This window comes from Bufo bufo, chromosome 1 (genome assembly GCF_905171765.1).
Source record: "Bufo bufo chromosome 1, aBufBuf1.1, whole genome shotgun sequence".
Classification (NCBI taxonomy): domain Eukaryota; kingdom Metazoa; phylum Chordata; class Amphibia; order Anura; family Bufonidae; genus Bufo; species Bufo bufo.
In genome coordinates, this window is record NC_053389.1 from 713,417,804 (window position 1) to 713,440,164 (window position 22,361).

The 22,361-nt window shown below is 42.1% G+C and overlaps 1 protein-coding gene and 1 long non-coding RNA gene across 3 annotated transcripts in view; one reads left to right on the forward strand and one right to left on the reverse strand.

The window, feature by feature from the left end:
• PLEKHO2 (pleckstrin homology domain containing O2) overlaps window positions 1-10,498 on the forward strand; it is a 47,615-nt gene extending 37,117 nt beyond the window's left edge. For both annotated transcript variants that reach the window (XM_040414256.1, XM_040414257.1), the window contains exons 4-6: window positions 2,541-2,645; window positions 8,290-8,391; window positions 8,841-10,498. In XM_040414256.1, coding sequence (XP_040270190.1) covers window positions 2,541-2,645; window positions 8,290-8,391; window positions 8,841-10,076 — 1,443 coding nt within the window. In that variant the 3' untranslated portion in view covers window positions 10,077-10,498. The remainder of the gene's footprint in view (window positions 1-2,540; window positions 2,646-8,289; window positions 8,392-8,840) is intronic.
• A 2,520-nt stretch (window positions 10,499-13,018) lies between these two features.
• On the reverse strand, window positions 13,019-15,592 carry LOC120985999. The gene is made up of 2 exons (XR_005775625.1): window positions 14,378-15,592; window positions 13,019-13,723 (listed from the first exon to the last, which is right to left on the reverse strand). It is a non-coding gene; the product is annotated as an uncharacterized LOC120985999 (long non-coding RNA).
• Between the last annotated feature and the right edge of the window lie 6,769 nt (window positions 15,593-22,361).

The following is a 22,361-nucleotide window of genomic DNA, read 5'->3' on the forward strand; positions in this document are numbered from 1 at the left end:
AAGGAAAAACCTCTTTCAGTTTCCTCCACATGTTTTGCACTTTACAAGCTCACAGACAAATGTTGCAACATTTTTATTTAAAGTTTGCTGATATAATTCAGAATTCATTGTTCCATTAATGATGGCAAGCTGTCCTGGCCCAAAGGTAGCAAAACAGGTCTAAACCATGATACTACCACCACCATGTTTCACAGATAGGATGAGGTTTTTATGCTGAAATGCAGTGTTTTCCTTTGTCCAAACATAATGCCTCTCAATTAACCAAAAAGTTCTATTTTGGTCTCATCTGTCCATAAAACATTGTTCCAATAGACTTCTGGTTTGTTCAGGTGATCTTTAGCAAACTGCATATGGGCAGCAATGTTGTTTTGGAGCCCAGCGGCTTTCCCCTTACAATCCTGCCATGCACACCATTGTTGTTTAGTGTGTTCCTTATGGTGGACTCATGAACATTAACATTAGCTAATGTGAGAAAGGTCTCTTGGAGGTTACCTTAGGTTCCTTAATGACCTTGCAGGCTATTACACATCTTGATCTTGACACAATCTTTGTTGGTCAACCAGTGGGAAGGCTAATAATGACTTTAAATTCCCTCCATTTGTACACAATCTGTCTGACTGTGGATTGGTGGAGTGCAAATTCATTAGAGATGGTTTTGTAACCTTTTCCAGTCTGATGAGCATCAACAACTCTTCTTCTAAGGTCCTTAGAAATCCTCTTTATTCGTGCCATTATACAATTCCACAAATGTGTTATAAAGATCAGACTTTGATCACTGTTCTTTAAATAAAACAGTTCACTCTCTCACGCCTGTTTGCCATCCCATTGACTGAAAACAACTGACTCCAATTTCACCTTCAAATTAGGGGTGGGCGATATGGCCTAAAATCTATATTGCGATAAAATTTTAAGCATGTGTGATATGCGATATATATTGCAATATATTGTTTTCTATATTGGGGGGGGTTAAAATTTATTTTTATTTTTTTACTTTTTATTTAATAACTATTAGCCTCCTTAAGGGCTAGAACCCTTGTCATAGTCACCCTAATAGAGCTCTATTAGGGTGAATAGGACTTTACACTCTCCCTGCTGCCCTGTGCTTTGTGCACACAACAGCAGGGAGCTGACCATGGCAGCCAGCCTCTGATGTGCCCCCCCAGCCTCTGATGTGCCCCCCCCAGCCTCTGATCTGCCCCAGCCTGATCTGGCCACAGGGTCCCCCTCCTCCCCCCCATCATTGGTGGCAGTGGGCAGTTCCGATTGGAGTCTCAGCAGTGTAATGCTGGGGCTCCGATCGGTTACCATGGCAGCCAGGACGCTACTAAAGTCCTGGCTGCGATGGTATGTTAGTGAGCACCATTATACTCACGTGCGCCGTGGCCGCCGGGCGCTCCTTCTCATAGGTCTGTGCGGCGCATTGCTAATGCTATAAGCATTAGCAATCCGCCGCACAGACAGAAGAAGGAGCGCCCGGCGGCCACGGCGCACGTGAGTATAATGCTGCTCACTAACATACCATCGCAGCCAGGACTTTAGTAGCGTCCTGGCTGCCATGGTAACCGATCGGAGCCCCAGCATTACACTGCTGGGACTCCGATCGGAACTGCCCACTGCCACCAATGATGGGGATGAGGAGGGGGACCCTGTGGGATATGGCCGGCACATTCATTGGTGGTGCAGTGGCCAAAGTCCCTCCCCTCCTCCTCCTACTCTGTCCTCATTGGTGTTCAGCGGCAGCCGCGCACAGTGGGGAGGGAGGGACTCCCTCCTTCTCCAGTCTCCACTGTGCCGGCCGGCGGGCTCAGGAGAAAATGGTGCGCGCAGAGAGCGCGATCATATCGCGGTCCGGCGATATAGGCGATATGGCGAAAATCCATATCGTGGCCCAAATTTATATCGCATATATCGCCTATACCGCCCACCCCTACTTCAAATGATCTGCTAATCCTAAAGGTTCAGATACTTTTACCACTATGTGATATTAGATCAGTTTCTTCAATTAATAAATTACCAATTTTGATTTTTTTGACTCATTTGTTTCATTTGGTTATCTGTATCTACTGTATTTTTAGGACTGTGTGAAAATCTGATGTAGTTGTAGGTGAAATGTATGCATAACTATGGAAAGGATTCACAAACTTTAAAACACCACTTTATATATCTATTGGATTTTCATGTTTAATTGTTTTTCCGTGTTTCAACAAGTACTATATTCCTTTGCAACTGCTGCAGTTGGTCATATTTTATAGTAGCATTATACAGTTAAATTTCACTTACAGTAATACAGTAGATACAGATGAAGGTTATCAGTGTTTTTTTTCCTCTGACTGTTGATGACATCATTGGGTTAACAAGTATATTAGCCAGCAGCGGAAGAGTAGAAGATGATACAAAGTGACCATATGCATTCCCTTTTTTGGATGAGATTACGATAACTGTAGACATGATAACATTTGTGATAAATCTGGCCTGCACAGTCAGTTTGTTTCATAAGCTAATGTATTGAACACAATGAATAATGAAAATGATTATTTTAGGTGCAAGATGTGAAATTCCAAGCTAAGAATACAGAAGAAAGAGATGTATGGATCCAGGCTCTGAATGAAGGAATTAACAGAGGCAAAAACAAAGTTTTTGATGAGGTAGTAGTTTGTGATGAGGTAGTGTTGCACAATGCATATGACTGAATCAAGTAAAGGAGAAACTCTTCTTAAATAATTGCCATGTGCCAGTTGGTCATGAGAAACTGCTAATTTTAATCTAAATGGGGATAGGAAGTGAGAAGCCCATTTTGGAGTTGCAAGTCATAGTCACCTAGTCACAAGGGTGCATATTAGTATGTATCTTGCTCAATCCCTCCTTCTTCCTCAATTTCTCCTTGGGTGTCTGTTTATGACTCACCTAGTCATAATCTTGTGCCTTCTGTGCATGGATTAGAGAATCTGTTAGGTGGCTCACCCAATAGTTTACACGGAATTGGTGCTCATACCTATATGACCCACCCTGTCATGCAACGTATCAATCTAAGAAGGCACTCTGCATCTGGCTCAATATGTAAAAACACTCGTTTATTGGCAGAACAGACAATAAAAATTTAAATATATGCATGCAAATCAATAATATTAATAATGATAAACAAATGATAAAAAATTCACAATAAAATTATATTAAACTTGAGGTGTCTCATATAGCTGGCCCTTGTTTTTTTTTTTAGCTCTATGAGACCACCCAATCAGTTGTGGCATAAAATACCATATGCGCTGATATTGCAAAAATCCACTCCTGAGGAGGATAATAGTCCACCTATAACGTATACTTATATAGGATTTGGACTCTTCTGGATATTGCTATCTGTAATCAACTGTAAAATAACCTGCAAAGAGGTCCACGTTATGTTTTAATATAGACCCAGTGTCAATATTTAGGTTGAATGCAGTAGTATTATATAATGTCCTATAGTAATGCAGACGGTGCGGTAACTTGGTTCAACACGCACTCTCAGTTCACATAGTATACACCATAGTTATAGACAAGAAGATTGTTCCAAAAGTTATGGGTATACGGAGAATTTGTTATTGAGTGGTCGGCAGCTTACAGTCCTCTCCTCAGGATAATGCAGACAGTGCGGTGACCATTTCAGCACGCACCTTTACTGTTCAGATGGTATAGGCTGCATATGCTATTACTTAATCTATTCCAAAATAGGTGGAAGATGTTGTGGGTATACGGTATGCGAGAGACACAAAGTTGTTAAGCGGTCTTTATAATCAATGACTGTCCCTTTACTTACAATTTGACGAGCTGGAGCGGAGGTAGGTGCCTGCCGTGGCGTCCCACGTGGTGTTCGGCGTTTAAGATCTTACCTCGCTGTGTCATCTCCAATAGTAAGTATTGCTTTGTTGCAGTGCTATGTTCGCCACTTGTGGTATGCGCGTGATGTCAGCGCTCCGCTTGTTGGAGTCTCCACGTCCCCACGTCTTCCCGATTAGGTACAAGTTGGCAACGTTGCATTCATATGGAATTTTAGATACCGGTATGCAATTTGGAGCGCTCCCTATTGTTTATCCATATGTTATAGGTACTTGGGCATATACCAGACACATTTCGGAGTATATAGACTGACTCCTTCTTCAGTGGTGGATTTTACTACCTTTAAAATATTAGCTCGCAAAGTCCAATTAGGTGGATCCAAACTGTGGTATGGATCGGGCTTTGAATGGCTAATAGCCAGCTAATAGTTGGTTCCAAGTTTTCTATGTATAAAATAAAAAAGATGTATGAAAATCAATAATTATACAATTCACGAGCATATAATTTAGCAAACATACAAATTAATCATTGTTGCTGTATCCCCATAATGCGGTTTATTTGTGATTTTCAAGCGTTTTTTTCAAAGGAGTATTTAATCTTTTTATTATCACTTTCTGTAATAGTCTTCTAGGTTCAGGGTATATAGCATCTTAATACTCAGTGTATTTACACCATTACTTGTTTCTATTGTTTTTTATTTTTTATATTTTTTATATTTTTTTTATTTTTTTTATTTCAGAATTGTCATCTCCTCTTAAATAATAAAAATAAGAAAAATCTGGCTGTAACCTGGCAACAAAGGCTGGCAAGTCTGGAGGCAAGGGTGTGGAGGAAAGGCTACCGAAGGTGTGGGTGGGAGCCTCTCACCAAGGGAGGATCGGGGTGCTGATAAAACATTGGATCCCTCGTCGGTGAAGGGCACACACCCTTTGATTCAGCTGAACATTTCTATAAAATGCAGAATATTTCTAATTCCGCATTGAGGCCTACAGGTAATAGTGTGTTAAATTCAAAAGTCCAGAAGGATCAGCACCCTGATCCCCCTTTGGTGGGGGGCCTCAACCCACACCTTCCGTAGCCTTTCCTCCACACCCTTGCCTCCAGACTTGCCAGCCTTTGCTGCCAGGTTACAGCCAGATTTTTCTTATTTTACTTATTTGAGGGGAGATGACAATTCTGAAATAAAAAACAAAAATAAAAAAAATAAGAAATATTAAAAATAAAAAACTATAGAAACAAGTGATGGTGTAAATACACTGAGTGTTAAATTATATGCTCGTGAATTGTATAATTATTGATTTTTATACATATTTTTTATTTCCTTATATAATGGATGAACTGTAGGGGAATTATATTTAGATCTCGGATGTATATACGAAGTTAAGCTATACATAGAAAACTTGGAACCAACTATTAGCTGGTAGAGATGGCCCGAATAGTTCGCCGGCGAATAGTTCCCGGCAAACATAGCTTGTTCGCGTTCGCCGTGGCGGGCGAACATATGCGATGTTCGGTCCGCCCCCTATACATCATCATTGAGTAAACTTTGACCCTGTACCTCACAGTCAGCAGACACATTCCAGCCAATCAGCAGCAGACCCTCCCTCCCAGACCTTCCCACCTCCCGGACAGCATCCATTTTAGATTCATTCGGAATCTGCATTCTCAGTGAGAGGAGGGAAAGTGCTGCTGCTGCTAATTCAATAGGGAAAGCGTTAGCTAGGGCAGTGTTCTGTGTCCACAGACTCATCTGCTGTAAGGAAAGCGTCCTGACAGCACCCTAAAAAGCCCTTTTCAGGGCTGGTACATCAGTCTGCTTTTTTTTATATATACATATATTGCAGTTGCCTGCCCGTGTGTGAGAGGCTGCAGGCTCAGTCACAGACAGTACTGTGTGCACACCATTCATACAGGGTGTGACAGAAAATACCTTGCAGATAAAAAAAATTCTATTAAATTTTTTTCTGTGATCTAATCCCATTTGCAAGCCCGTGTGTGTCAGGCCCACACAGACTGTATTGTGGCCACTGGCTAGTGGCTAGACCTCCACTTATACCTTTACTGGCTGTCATTTACTTACAAATACCTCGCAGATAAAAAAAAAATTCTATTTAATTTTTTTCTGTGATCTAATCCCCTTTCCAAGAAAAATCTATTTAATAATTTGACCCCAGATTGGGGACGTAACAGGGATTAAACTGATGAGAATAGTACTACAGAAAATACCTCTCATATCCGGTGGGGCAGTAAATTGCACGGTGCAGACGCAGTGACCGTGGCCTGGATTCAAACAAAGGGGAGGGAGCCAGCATTTTTTTAACCATCTCCCCGTTCGAAAAATCTATCTAATAAATTGACCCCAGATTGGGGACGTAACAGGGATTAAACTGATGAGAAGAGAGAACTACAGAAAATACCACTCATATCGGGTGGGGCAGTAAATTGCACGGCACAGACGCAGTGACCGTGGATTCAAACAAAGGGGAGGGAGCCAGCGTTTTTTTAACCATCTCCCCGTTCGAAAAATCAATTCAATTCATCTTTCGGGGACCCTTGGTGTTGTACGTGGCTGGGTGGAGGAAGAAACCTTCAATGACATCAACGGGACATGGCTATCTTGGTATCCAACCTTGAACAAATGGGGAGTTTGCGGTTGGGCAAATGGACTGTTTGCGGTTGTTTGAGGGTTATTAAAAGGGGAGTTTGGTCTGTCAATGTCTGTGAAGCGGGCGTAACCCTTACACTACCTGATCGATACAACATCATACCTGATCGTATACACACACTGGATGTTTTAAACCACGTTGTTCAAAAAAAAATTGGATTGTTAGGTGATTTATGCCCTATATGGATTAAAATCCACCTCTGCGTCAACTACATAATTTTCCATGGGAGTTTTGCCATGGATCCCCCTCCGGCATGCCACAGTCCAGGTGTTAGTCCCCTTGAAACAACTTTTCCATCACTACTGTGGCTAGAAAGAGTCCCTGTGGGTTTTAAAATTCGCCTGCCTATTGAAGTCTATGGCGGTTCGCGAAAATTTGCAGAAATTCGCGTTCAGCGTTCGCGAACGGAAAATTTTATGTTCGCGACATCACTATTAGCCATTCCAAGCCCGATCCATACCACAGTTTGGATCCACCTAATTGGACTTTGCAAGCTAATATTTAAAAGGTATATAGGCAATAGAAAAATCCACCACTGAAGAAGGAGTCAGTCTATATACTCCGAAACGCGTCTGGTATATGCCCAAGTACCTATAACATATGGATAAACAATAGGGAGCGCTCCAAATTGCATACCGGTATCTAATATTCCATATGAATACAACGTTGCCAACTTGTACCTAATCGGGAAGACGTGGGGACGTGGAGACTCCAACAAGCGGAGCGCTGACATCACGCGCATACCACAAGTGGCGAACATAGCACTGCAACAAAGCAATACTTACTATTGGAGACGACACAGCGAGGTAAGATCTTAAAAGCCGAACACCACGTGGGATGCCACGGCAGGCACCTACCTCCGCTCAAGCTCGTCAAATTGTAAGTAAAGGGACAGTCATTGATTATAAAGACCGCTTAACAACTTTGTGTCTCTCGTATACCGTATACCCACAACATCTTCCACCTATTTTGGAATAGATTAAGGAATAGCATATACAGCCTATACCATCTGAACAGTAAAGGTGCGTGCTGAATAGGTCACTGCACTGTCTGCATTATCCTGAGGAGAGGACTGTAAGCTGCCGACCACTCAATAACAAATTCTCCGTAGACCCATAACTTTTGGAACAATCTATAGTATACAACTATGATGTATACTATGTGAACTGAGAGTGCGAGTTGAACTTGAACCACGTTACCACACCGTCTGCATTACAAAAAGGAAAACGTCACATGTCTCTACTATAGGATATTATATGATACTACTGGATTCAACCTAAATATTGACACTGGGTCTATATAAACACATAACGTGGACCTCTTTGCAGGTTATTTTACTGTTTACAGATAGCAATATCCAGGAGAGTCCAAATCCTATATAAGTATACGTTATAGGTGGACTATTATCCTCCTCAGGAGTGGATTTTCGCAATATCAGCGCATATGGTATTTTATGCCACAACTGATTGGGTGGTCTCATAGAGCTCAAAGAAACAACGACCAGCTATATGAGACACATCAAGTTTAATATCATTTTATTGTGAATTTTTTATCATTTTTTTTATCATTATTAATATTATTGATTTGCATGCATATATTTTAATTTTTATTTTCTGTTCTGACAATAAACGAGTGTTTTATATATTGAACCAGATGCAGAGTGCCTACCTAATATTATTAGATTTATATAATAGGTGATTACATTTTTTTCATACTTCCAGACCTCACTTCTTGCCTCTTGTTCTGTATTCTCCTAGGAACAAATTCCATCAGTAATTCTTAATATTGTTTTGTTGTTGCTCACATTTAGGTCAAGGTAGACCCCAAATGTTCTCTAGAACATGTTACTCGGGATCGTGTTAAGGTTGGAGCTGCAAAGAGAAGACCTCCCACTAGAATCCACCTCAAAGAGGTTTGTGAGAAAACATTTAGAAAAATATCTTTCAGACTGATAGAAATTAACTTGGATAATTTAGTAAATTAGATCACAGTCACTAAAACTTTAAGTATTGTCGTCATTTGTAATAGCATTTTCACCAAGAAAGTCCTCTCCCTGTAACATACAGATGTGGGTTTTTAGCGGTGCTCACTATAAGATGGCTCAAAATGCAGGGAATATGCTACAAGTTTTAGCTGTGACAATATTAGAAAGACTAGGCATACAGTAGTTTCCTGAAAGTTTGCATATTTCTTGAAGAATAAACATAGTTAGAAAAGAGATGGCCCTATGTTAGTTCCTTAAAACCTAGCTGTACAGAACAACTGTTTAGCAGGCCATATTGAAAGAAAATGGCTGAATGTAACGTTTGTGAAGTCTCATCAATAACCACCACTTATATTTGGTAATTTGTCTTCCTGCAGGTGGCAGATGCGGCTGCTGATGATTCCATAAGATTAGGCCTGGAAGCTTTGGACACTGAAATTTTAACAGTAGTTCCACCTATTCCTAAAGAACATGTTGAGGAAGCTAAACCCCGGAAGGAACCAGTTAAGATCCCAAAGCCACCCACAAAGCAAAACAATCTTCGAACAACAGAACCTTCCATATCTGAAACAGATAGTAATGTTCAAGCACCTCATGTGCCAGCTCCTCCACCCAAAATCTTAAAAGAAAATATTTATGCTCGTGAAAAACTTCTCTCTGAAAATGCAGAGGCAAATATGGAAAATAAGTCAGAACATGAAGCTCCTACTAGTACGAGTGAAGAAAATGTAAGTAACGTAGTAAGTTCTCCACCAAAACCCCCACCAAAAATTTTGTCAGACAGGATGAAGATTAAATGGGAAGGGGCATCCTCAGATTTGGTGGAAAAAGAGATCCTATCAGTTAAGAAAGAAAGCAAAGAGAACCTGGTAGACTTTGACAATCCAGAAAAAACAAGTACTCCCCAAATTATAATATCTAATGATATAGAAATAGAGGAGAAGAAAGACAGTACAAACAGCCTACAAGAGAAAAATGAAATCAAATCAAATAATGCGGATGATGACCAAAATGATACAGGAGATAGTTATATGGAGAGTTATATGTCTATAGAAAGGACAACTGAAGACACAGAGGAACAAGAAAAAGACATTCTTGATGAGAACGAAATGACAAATAATACTCAAAAATCATTAACCGATGTTCTCTTGGATGACACAAATATGTCTCCCAGATTACTGAGCAAAAGTGAAGACTATCAAAAGCCAACAGTAAGGCATTCCATTGATAAAAAACATAAGGCATCTTCCATGGGAGACCTCTTGTCTGATAGTAATATAGACTTTGAAAGTAAAGAGGATGGCTCTGCCTTACAGCTAACCAAGGACCGTTTAAACAGAGTGGAAATGAAGCTGGCATGTGGCAGACAGAGAACAGAAACTCTCTTAAACCAGGTTTTAAATGGGCAACGTGGAACAACAGAAGAGGGCAATGGGCTAAATGTTAATTCTGCAAGACTTCTAAATAAGGTGATGAGAGACCTTCAAGAAGCTTCTGATGCATTGATGGAGATCAAGGGACCCAAAAATGCAACACAAGAGGGAGTGACTGATAAGCAAAAAGAGAAGCAGAAGGAATTACTTGCACTCCAAAGGAGAACTGTTCATTTTTAGTACTTGGAAAGCAGAAATACTTGTAGATAGTATACAGCACAAATCGCTTCAGCACTTTATATATAATCAGCCTCTGTTTGCACCTTGAGGACTACACAAGTAAATACTCCCAGGGTCTCAACAGCAACTAATTGATATAAAATTGATCTGTCCTTGTTGCTCTTCTAAATATCTTATTTATATAAAGTCCCAAAAGTTTCACAGCATTCATCTTGACAAACTGACTTTGTACCTAGAGAGAATATATCAAAAGCTCTAAGCATTTAATTAGGATTCTGAAAACTGAAAAATTTGTTACATACAATTACAACATTAGTTTAAGGCTCTGTTCACACTTGGTCATGATTTCCGGTTTCACAGGAGTCATGACAAATATGATGGATCCATTATTGGAGAGGTTCCCAAATGGCAGACCTCCACTGATCTGTGTTTTATGACATCTTATAGACATGTAATAGTTTTTTATTGCCTTTCCATGGCATGTAACTACACGGACAGTTTAAAATTTTTATTGTACACGTCATTGCACCTTGAATATGGAATATGTCGTTGTTGAGGGTAGATTTGAATGCGTCTTGCCATGTCAGCATTTGGAAAATACTTCACCTCTCAGACCAGAGACATATGTCCTGCTGTGTGGTAATAATCTATTATTGTACCCAACATTCCTATTGGTTGTAAACTGGAACAGATATATTAATGTGTGACTACTTAATGTATTTACCTGTTATAATTTTATTGTTGAAAATCTTATTCACATACAGCAGCTCATATAGTGACATATTTCCCAGTTGAGTTGAAAAAGGAAGAACGTGGGAGGAATATTGCATGTAAAAATTACAATTCCCTAAGGTCGTGTTTACACAGTGTTGTTTTATTGCCTTTTTTAAAGGAAAAATGCAACAAAATGTATGTATGCACAAGGCATAACATTGTCTTGCTCAATCTTCTGCATTGTGAAATTCAGCATTACTGTATATTATATGTCTATGTTGCAGATTATTAGACTTTCTGGATTATTTGATGCTGGATTAAATCAACTCCACACTATAGTCCGTACTCTGAATGATGGCAAAGCCTGAACACAGTAAAGCTGAGCTCCAGCAGTCCCTGCATGGAGTAGTAATTTAAAGGGAATCTGTCACCATATACCTCCGTAGTAATCCAGATGTGCTCTAGTCTCTTGATTACAATGCTTTCCCCCCCATCCTGATAGGTGATTGATTTTAAAAAAATATGCAAATGAGCAGTTTGGTGCAACAAGGGCATCACCGATTTACTTTGCTGCACCAAAAGCTCCACTCCTTATCATGTTCAGCTCTGCCCACACCCAGGCTTTGAGTGACAGATCCAGGCAGGGGAGAAGTAATCTCTCCTTTTCCTGTGCTCTCGCTATTATGGACTGTGGTTGTGAAACCACTACGCCAACCAATTGTCTTTGACTTTGAGCTAGACCTAAGCATGTTGTCCTTGTGTTCCTAGGGATCAGGCCATACTTGAAATCAGGAGTCAGGGGTGGCAGAGTTCATGCAAATCTAGTCCAAGGTCAGGGCAGGCAGCAAAGGGTCAAAACAGTGAACAAGTAATGGTCTCGGCAGGCAGTGGAGAGTCAGAGTCAGTAAACAGTAAGGTTACGGCCACAGGGTGAGAGAGGCGCTCATAGGGTAAATAAGTCAAGATACAACAGCTTCCTTCAAAAACATGTGGATATAATAAACTCACCTGTTTTTGGTTGCACCGAAATCAGGTGCAACCGTATTGAAGGAATGCTGTGAGATTTGTAGGTAACAGGTTGGTGCTGCCAGATGCGTCAGGAAACCCTTGGGGCGAAGGCCAGGTCGCCACTCGGGTAAAAATTGGAAAACGTATCTCAGCTTGTCACAGTGGAGTGATCCAGCTAATAGACGATCGTAAGGCGCATAACCACAACCCGAAGCAGGATACAACAAAGTTTATTACGAGACAACGCGTCTCAACGACCCTTTTATCAAGTCTACAAGGAACATAAATAGTAAAAAATATAGTAGAAAATAAATAGTAGAAAATATATGTATGTATAAAAGTCGTATATAGAATTTGATATATAGAGATCTATGGATACAGTATATACTTGCATGAATAAATAAATACATAGGTAAAATTGAACACTTAATTGAGTGGGCAAATACATCAATGAGTGTAAGAAAGTATATATAAAAAGAGATCTGTAGGTATATGCTTATGTACATAAATAGATAGATGAATAAGTAAAAATTTTAATACTTCATTGAGTGAGTAAATACATCAATAACATAAATTCATCAGTAAATATATATAATAATAGTGTATACATAATTCATTATCCACATAACTAATGTATACATAATTCAATATGACGAGACGTTTTATGTTGATAGGACTGACATACGTTAATACACATTGACAAAAAATGTTTACGTATTTCAAAGTACCTGTGTCACCCCAGTTTAAGTGCAGCTGGGTGTATACTGCCTGGTTCCTTCTAAAAATGGCGTGTGTCGGTGCCTATGCGGTCATGTAAAACAGAGAGGGAATGTTTTTAGAAAGTTGACTAGGGTAGACTAAAAGGTATATACCTTTCCCTTTTCCCCTTCTCTTTTTTCCTTTTTTTCTCTATATATATGTAACTGTTTTGGAGAAGTGGACCTTTGAATATATGTAACAGTTTTAGAAGGAACCAGGCAGTATACACCCAGCTGCACTTAAACTGGGGTGACACAGGTACTTTTAAATACGTAAACATTTTTTGTCAATGTGTATTAACGTATGTCAGTCCTACCAACATAAAACGTCTCGTCATATTGAATTATGTATACATTAGTTATGTGGATAATGAATTATGTATACACTATTATTATATATATTTACTGATGAATTTATGTTATTGATGTATTTACTCACTCAATGAAGTATTTTAATTTTTACTTATTCATCTATCTATTTATGTACATAAGCATATACCTACAGATCTCTTTTTATATATACTTTCTTACACTCATTGATGTATTTGCCCACTCAATTAAGTGTTCTATTTTACCTATGTATTTATTTATTCATGCAAGTATATATCCATAGATCTCTATATATCAAATTCTATATACGACTTTTATACATACATATATTTTCTACTATTTATTTTCTACTATATTTTTTACTATTTATGTTCCTTGTAGACTTGATAAAGGGGTCGTCGAGACCCCGAAACGCGTTATCTCATAATATACTTTGTTGTATCCTGCATCGGGTTGTGGTTATGCGCCTTATGATCGTCTATTAGCTGGATCACTCCACCGTGACAAGCTGAGATACAGAGTCAGTAAACAGGCAGAGGTCAGTACGCAGACAGACCAACAAAAAAGCATACTTCTGGCAGCCGGCGTTCCATGTGGTTCCTGCAGGCCGCAGCCTATGCTTCTCAGTGAAGGCCTCCCGGCCTATCGCTAGGGCATGCGCATGCTTCCTAGCTGGCCAGCGAGCACCCTAGTTTCATCCTGCCAATGGCTGGACATTTCTGATTATTGAAGGCACCTTCCCCTAGGTGCCTGAGTTTTAGGTTTTCTAGTTACCATTGACAACCGACAGAGGAGAGGAAGACAGATGAGAGATGGCACCCGGCCTGCATGGGCCACCTGTCACGACCGCTAACCCAGCAGCAGTCGTGTCGCACCAGACGGAGGGGAAGGGGGACCCTAATCTACGGATGGGAAATAGAATGGCCACCCCTGACTAACCCTAAGCTGGCACCTGTCTGCCCTGATACCCTAGACGGGGTGTGAACCCGTGCGGCGAGCAGGATGCCTAAACCCTCAGTCGCCCTAACAAGACTGGACTGGGGAAAGGCCGATGGGAGCGCTAGTCACCATCACTCACGTCTAGGAAAACAACAGGGGAAGACAGCAACAAACAAACAACAGCAGAGATAGACTTATCCAGTCACGAGCAGAGAAGGCGATCCCAAACACGACAGTCCACGCCGGACAAGAGCTCCACAGCAACACCATCAAACGATCTCCTTCCAAGGTCAGAGTAGCACTGGAAGTAAGGACTATATCTGGCAATGACTGCAAGTGAAAGTGAAACTAATATAGTATCTGGGAGTGGCAGACAGGACTCACCTGAGAAGGATGCCTACAAACTCCCAGTCAGGACAAAAAGGTTCACAAGGCAAAACCCAGATGACATACCCTGAACCACGGAGCAAACTCACAAGCTATCGCGAGTAGCAAGTCGCTGCGACCTTCTCCTCCCAGACCTGTCTGGATCAGTCACAGTCGTGACACCACCATTGCAATACTTGAATATGTGCCAGTGCTTTAGAAATTGGTGCACACGTGCCATGGCTGCGTAGTACAGATGACTTCAGCCCTAGCGAGCAACAGGGCTGCACTGTGCATGCACGACTCCTGAAGCACCGACACACATGCAACACAGGGCCTGGCGAGATTACCTCTCCCTTGTCTGGCCCTTCCCTGGCCCCGAGGGGGGCGGCAAGGCTCGAAGTGATAAGAAGTCAAGCTTTTGGTGGAATGAGGTGCAACGCTGATGCCCTCGTTTCACCAAACAGCTCCTGTGCATATGCAATAATCAGTTATTTCCCATGAATGCAGGCATTTATCGGGATGGGAGGGAAAGCATTGTGATCAGGACAATAGAGCACATCTGACACTTGACTTGGATTACTATGGAGGTGACTAATTCCCTTTAATTATTGTGGAACAGCACAAGGAAATACATCGCAATATATGTATGTTTGTGCTCTACAGCAATGTTCCTCAACTCCAGTCCTCAGGGCCCACTTTCCAGTCATATTTTCAGGATTTCCTTAGTATTAAGCAGGTGATATCATTAGTGTCCATGCATCAGAACTTACCACAGGTATTCATTCTGTGGGATATTCTCAAATCAGGTGGGCCCTGAGGACTGGAGTTGAGGAACACTGCTATACTGGAAGTGCAGTAATAGAATATTACCAATAGTAAAATGCATTTGAAGAGCCTTCAGTCAGAATGTCCAACTGCTAGTTCCAAGGGAGCGCCAATGCAAAGTAGGGGTATGATTGTGGTTTCAGGAGTTTGGACAGCGAAAGTAGCGCTGCATGCTGCGCTATTCTTGTCATTAGGTCTCGTAAGATGGTTAATGGAGCCTCCTACACATGTGTGAACATCACCTTAGTTTTAAGGTTTTACAATCACCACTAAATATCAGATCTTGTGTTGCTGTCTTATCAAAACAACCCCTTTATATATTGAAGATGGCCTCAAAAATCTGCTTCTGAAACCCTCAGTGACCAGATGTAATCATCAAAGAAGGTGCAACTAACCACACATGTTTCCTGCCATAGCCAACAATGTAATGTGTGGGTAGCAGCAACACTCTCTGGCAGGGGCGTAGCTAACAGCCTATGGGCCCTGGTGCAAGAGTTCAGCTTGGGCCCCCCTTCCCTCAGTACTATGTAGCCAGGGGCAGGGAAGCACATAGCCTTCATGCTGCCTGAGGCAAAAATTGAAACGGCTCCCCCAACATTCCAAATTCTTGACCTAACCCCTTCCCTCCAGCCAGAGGTGTAACTTGACCAGCATGCACTTTCTATAATACGGGTGTTTTCTTATGCAGCACAAGGGTCTTTGGGCCCCCTCAGGCTCTTGGGCCCGGTAGCGACTGCTACCTCTGCACCCACTGCTCTCTGGGTAATAGAGGAGTCCCAAGAGGAGTATTTCCTCCTTTATGACATCTACTGTGTATACCCTAATAGGTAATATGGAAATTATTTGCCTTCATAGAACAATCCCTTTAAGTGCAGGGGGATCTGACAAGGTTTCAAGCAGAACTGAATTCTACTAACCAAATTAGTACATTTTGTACTATTGATTTTCTAGATTACAGTAAGTACATATAATGTACAATAAAAACATCTTGCTTAGGAAGTGATTAGCTTTGAGCTGGAAAGAATAAGATGTACAGTCTGAACCATTACTAGAAGAGTCCCTTGGAATTCTACTTTTGCCTCTTGCTAGAAGCATGCCTTAGCTGTAAAGGCTTTATGAATAGTGTAATACACATAAGTAATCTAATGAGATGCAGTCTGCTGACCCTGAGACTTACATTGCATTGTTTTCTGTGTATTTCATGGTAACTGGTTACCAGTCTGGCACCAAATTACACATTCTATTTAGATTTGGTGCCAGGAGTGGATTTTGGCCCTGGATCTCATTCAGCTGGTGCTGTTCATTTCTGCTGGTTCAGATCCAGTTTAACAGCTGGGAAAGACTCAACTAAATGTCTGGGATTCCATAGTCTGCCATTGCCATTGTTTTCACTGTGGGAAATGTCCTACTGGAGATAGTTTAATTTTTCTTGATGAGATGGTCTTGAAACGTGACTACTACCAAGTATGTACACATTCTTTTTTGCCAACTCATTAGTTTATTGTAATTTCAGATGTGTCTTTCCATAACTTTCCTCTTGGTGCACCATATCCTTAGATGTATGGCGCAAGTTGACCAGCTTTAGAAAAAAAACACAATTTCGCAAGATGTGTCTATATTGTATATTCTATATGTGTCTGTGTATGGCCACCCAGTGGTTGTGTTGTGAATTGCAGTCTGTCAAGGGTTTTGCTACCATGTCACAATATTGTGTTGAAATAGTTTCTTCAGTCCTTAACCAGATTCAAGGAAAAGAGAGGGTGGGCACATCTGTACATAGACTACATAAACGGGGCACAATATTTCTACAATTTTTTTTTACAAAAGATTTCCTATGCATATAAATTATTTTGTGATGACTATCGCTCTGTGAAGAAAAAAAAATCATTAAAGCTTTTTTTTCATTTAACTTTGTCTGCTTTGATGCCACTTTTCCTTAGAGGGGTTGCTGTCCCAACAGTTGTGAAAATGCTAAATTGATAACAACACCAGTAGAGCCTACTCTATGTGGGTGAAGGGGTCTCAGTGGGCCAGTGTGTCACATGTGGCAGTAAAACTGCATGTACTGACTGCAAAATATAAATGGTTGTGTGCATGAGCCCTAAAATCCAGGTACAATAGCACTCCTGTTAACATTTAATTTGCAGTGTTCTGTACATGATGAAGGGGAGTTACTCCCCGAAACGCGTTGTACTTCTGCAATAAAGTATCATCTTTACCATTACCACCTAGACTGGATTGTGGTCGGCTTTCTTGCGCCCTGGGAAATTTTATTTATTTATCTCTGGAACATTTCAGAGCCGACATGTTTCAACCCCACTATGTTAACAAGAGTGCTAGTGTCACTGATGTAGTAGGGGAGAACACCAAAAGACAACAAGAAGGAAGGGAAAAGACACTAGGCCTCTCCGTTAGGGAAGGAAAAGGGTCACCACCTATAAAACCCTGCTCCTGGCCCTAACTCCTATCCGTATGGGCACCTCTCGATGGTAGAAATGCCCATACACAGGAACCTAGAAAACCCTGTGCTGGCCCTCGGATGCCCTAATGCTAATGACAGGGCAGAGACAACCCGCTCCTTCCATGGTGAAGGAACCAGCATCTAGCTGAGGCCTAGTAAACAACAAAGGTGGGGGGAATACAAAATACAACAAGCGGAACACTTAACTTCTGAGGCTGATGGATGGATGAACAGGACTTCAACTAGAACCACACTCCAGCTCTTCCAACAACCAAATGAAGCTATCCAGAGCAAAGAGTGTTGTGTAAAGTCAGACTAAATAGGGGGAGGTAAAGATCACATGATCCACACCTGAACAGGATGTGTGGACATACAAGCAACACACAGACAAAGTGAAACCAAAACCAAAAGAGGCTGTCAGATCACTAATGTGCAGATGATCTTTCAGACCTTCTAAAACAGTACCCCCCATTCTACGGGTGACCTCCGGGCACCCAGGACCGACCTTATCAGGATGAGCTCTCTGGAATGCTCTCACCAGACGACTAGCATTAACATCGGTCGCTGGAACCCACATCCTCTCCTCTGGTCCGTACCCTCTCCAATGAACGAGATACTGGAGGGATCTCCGGAGAACTCAGGAGTCCACAATCCTGCTGATCTGAAATTCTAAATTGCCGTCCACCATGACAGGAGCGGGAGGCAAGGAGGACGGCTCAACAGGTTCAACACATTTCTTTAACAACGATTTATGAAAAACGTTATGGATTTTCAATGCCTGAGGAAGTTCAAGACGGAAGGCTACAGGGTTAACAATGGCAGTGTTCTTATATGGACCAATAAATCTTGGTCCCAACTTCCAAGAAGGTACCTTAAGTTTAATGTTTCTTGTAGACAGCCACACAGAATCACCCACTCTCAGGTCCAGACCATTTATACGTTTCCTGTCAGCCGCACGCTTATACCTGTTGCCCATCTTTTCAGGTTATTTTGAATTTTCCGCCAAATAGAAGACAAAGAAGAGGAAAATCGTTCCTCCTCAGGAATGCCAGAATTATGAGCACCAGAAAATGTACCAAACTGTGGATGGAACCCATATGCCCCAAAAAACAACGACTTATCACTGGATTCCTGTCTACGGTTATTTATAGCAAACTCAGCTAACAACAAAAATGAAGACCACTCTTCCTGATTCTCTGAAACAAAACATCTCAAGTAACTCTCCAGATTCTGATTAGTGCGCTCCGTTCGAGAAGGACAATTGTACACCCAGACGAGTACAGAACGCTCTCCAGAATCTGGAAACAAACTGAGTCCCTCTATCGGACACCACATCAGAGGGAATGCCATGTAGTTTCACGATGTTGTCGACAAACACCTGCGCAAGAGTTTTAGCATTGGGTAGACTAGGTAATGCAATAAAGTGTGCCATTTTACTAAAACGATCGACAACCACCAGAATCACGGTCTTTCCCGAAGAATTCGGTAAATCCGTGATAAAATCCATGGACAAATGGGTCCAAGGTCTGGACGGGATGGGCAATGGAAGCAGAGATCCGGAAGGCCGAGTATGTGTCGCCTTAGCACGTGCACAGGTACCACAGGCTGACACATAGTCCTCAATACACTTACGCAACCCCAGCCACCAGAATCTGCGAGAGATGAGATCGACAGTCGATCTACTCCCAGGGTGCCCAGCAAGCACCGTACAGTGATGTTCCTCGAACATCTTGTGACGTAATTCGGAGGGAACAAACAACTTCCCCTAAGGACAAGAGTCCAGAGCATCCTCCTGTGCCTCCAACACCCTGGCCTCGAGATCAGGATAAAGAGCGGATATAACCACCCCTTCAGATAAAATGGGACTAGGGTCATTAGACTCACCCCCCCAGGAAAGCTATGTGACAAAGCATCCGCCTTGACGTTCTTAACTCCAGGTCGGTAAGTGATGATGAAGTTAAATCTGGTGAAAAACAATGATTATCTGGCCTGCCTTGGGTTCAGTCGCTTAGCCGACTCCAAGTAGGCCAGATTCTTGTGATCCGTAATTACCGTAATAGGATGAATTGCTCCTTCCAACCAATGCCGCCATTTCTCGAACGCCAACTTAATGGCCAGCAATTCCCTATTCCCCACATCATAATTCTTTTCAGCAGTCAAGAGTTTTTTAGAGAAAAATTCACATTGGCGCCATTTACTGGGTGAAGGACCCTGCGACAATATTGCTCCTACCCCTACCTCAGACACGTCAACCTCAACAATAAATGGCTGAGACACGTCCTGTTGCACCAGAATAGGGGCCGAAGCAAAACATTCTTTCACAGCAGAAAAGGCCTGCAATGCCGCATCAGACCAGATAGAAATATCAGCACCCTTCCTAGTCATGTCTGTTAAAGGTTTAACCACCGATGAATAGTTCAAAATAAATTTACGGTAGTAGTTGGTAAACCACCAAAACTGCATAAGCGCTTTCAGATTTTCGGGTCGATCCCAGTCCAACACGGCACGGACCTTCTCGGGATCCATACGAAAACCTGAAGATGAGAGCAGGTAACCCAGAAATTGCACTTCCTGTACAGCAAATACACACTTTTCCATCTTAGCATACAACTTATTCTCTCTTAGGATCTGTAACACCTGTCTCACATGATCCTGATGAGTCTCCATATTAGGCGAATAAATTAGTATGTCATCAAGGTATACAACGAAAAACCTCCCCACCAGATGATAAAAGATGTCATTGACAAAGTGTTGAAAAACCACAGGAGCATTGGTTAACCCAAAGGGCATGACCAGGTTTTTAAAATTACCCTCAGGGGTATTAAATGCGGTCTTCCACTCATCCCCCTCCTTGATCCTTACCAGATTATATGCCCCCCTCAGATCCAATTTAGAGAACACGTTGGCACCGACAATCTGACTAAACAAATCCGGAATCAAAGGAAGGGGGTAAGGATCACGGACGGTAATACGATTGAGCTCACGGAAGTCCAGACATGATCTCATGGTACCATCCTTTTTCTTTACAAAGAAAAATCCAGCAGCCACTGGGGACTTGGATGGTCTAATATGTCCCTTTGCCAAACTCTCGGTGATATACTCTCGCATAGCCTTTCTTTCGGGTTCCGAAAGATTATACAACCGAGATTTGGGCAATTTAGCTCCGGGAATATGATTGACGGGATTGTCATACTCCCGGTGCGGAGGCAACTCCTGATTACCACTCTCAGAAAACACATCAGAAAATTCAGAAATGAACGAGGGTACAGTTTTAGTGTTAACCCTAGAGAACGATGCATTAAGACAGTTGTCCATGCAAAAATCACTCCAATCGAGAATCTGTCTAGCTTGCCAATCGATGTTAGGGTTATGTTTGCTTAACCATGGTAAGCCCAATACCAACGGAGCAGGCAGACCCTCCAACACATAACAGGAGATAGATTCCTGATGTAAATCTACTTGCGACAGGCATTTTTGGGCGAGAGGTGCTGAGTCAATTGCAAAGACAGATATACTATTCTCTAATGCATTAGTAGTCAACCCGTGAATGCGTACAAACTGTCCATCAATCAAGTTAACTCCTGCCCCACTGTCGATAAATGCTTTGATTTTCACAGTTTTGGACTCTAGCGCCACCTCGGCAGACAGGAGAAAACGGGTGCTACAAGTAAAAGACAAAAGTAGGTTTTCTTGCTCCCCACCCACACTACCAATAGTAATTTGGGGATTAAACTTTTTTTTCTTTTTGTTTACACCTTGATGCTGCAAGTGCGGACAAATATTCACAAAATGTCCCTTCTTGCCACAACAAAAGCAGACTCCTTTCACATGACCCAAGCTTTTGCCAGTAGTTCCAGGAGTAGCTCCTCCTAACTGCATAGGCTCATCACAAGGCACAACCACCTGTGTCTCTCCACCATAAGTGTCAAAGGAAGCAGTATCCTTATTGGACAGTATATCCTGAAGGTGAGGACCCCTAGATCTCTCCCTTAAGGCGTCTATTAAGACGTACAGCAAGGGACATAGCTGCTTCCAATGACTAAGGATTTTCATGAAAAGCCAATGCGTCCTGCAGTCTCTCAGAGAGACCCTGGCAGAATTGGCTACGGAGAGCAGAATCATTCCACTCTGTATCCGTAGCCCATCTCCTAAATTCAGAGCAATAGGTCTCCGCAGAACGCTCTCCCTGCCGCAAACACCGTAATTTGGTCTCGGCCTGAGAGATCCGATCCGGGTCATCATAGATAAGACCCAAGGCTCTAAAGAATTCATCTACCGACCGTATAATTTACATGACTCCCTGAACCGGATGAAATTGTCACTACCCCCGGAAAACCTGTCCTTGAGAGCTACCTTCGGTTCAGGGCAGGCCTGGAACCCACCAGCCTGTGGACTCTGAATCTGCAAAACTATCACACAGAGGTCTGCTACCTCCAAAGTCAGATTTTGCAGCTGTTCGACCAGTGCAGTCATAGCATCCATAGCTGCATAGGTCAGAACAAAAAATGGCGGTATTGGCTCTGGATAATGTACGGATGTAGTAGGGGAGAACACCAAAAGACAACAAAAAGGAAGGGAAAAGACACTAGGCCTCACCCCTAGGGAAGGAAAAGGGCCACCACCTATAAAACCCTGCTCCTGGCCCTAACTCCTATCCGTATGGGCACCTCTCGATGGTAGAGATGCCCATACACAGGAACCTAGAAAACCCTGGTGGCCCTCGGATGCCCTAATGGTAATGACAGGGCAGAGACAACCCGCTCCTTCCCTGGTAAAGGAACCAGCGTCTCGCTGAGGCCTAGTAAATAACAAAGGTGGGGGGTATACAAAATACAACAAGCGGAACACTTAACTTCTGAGGCTGATGGATGATGGATGAAC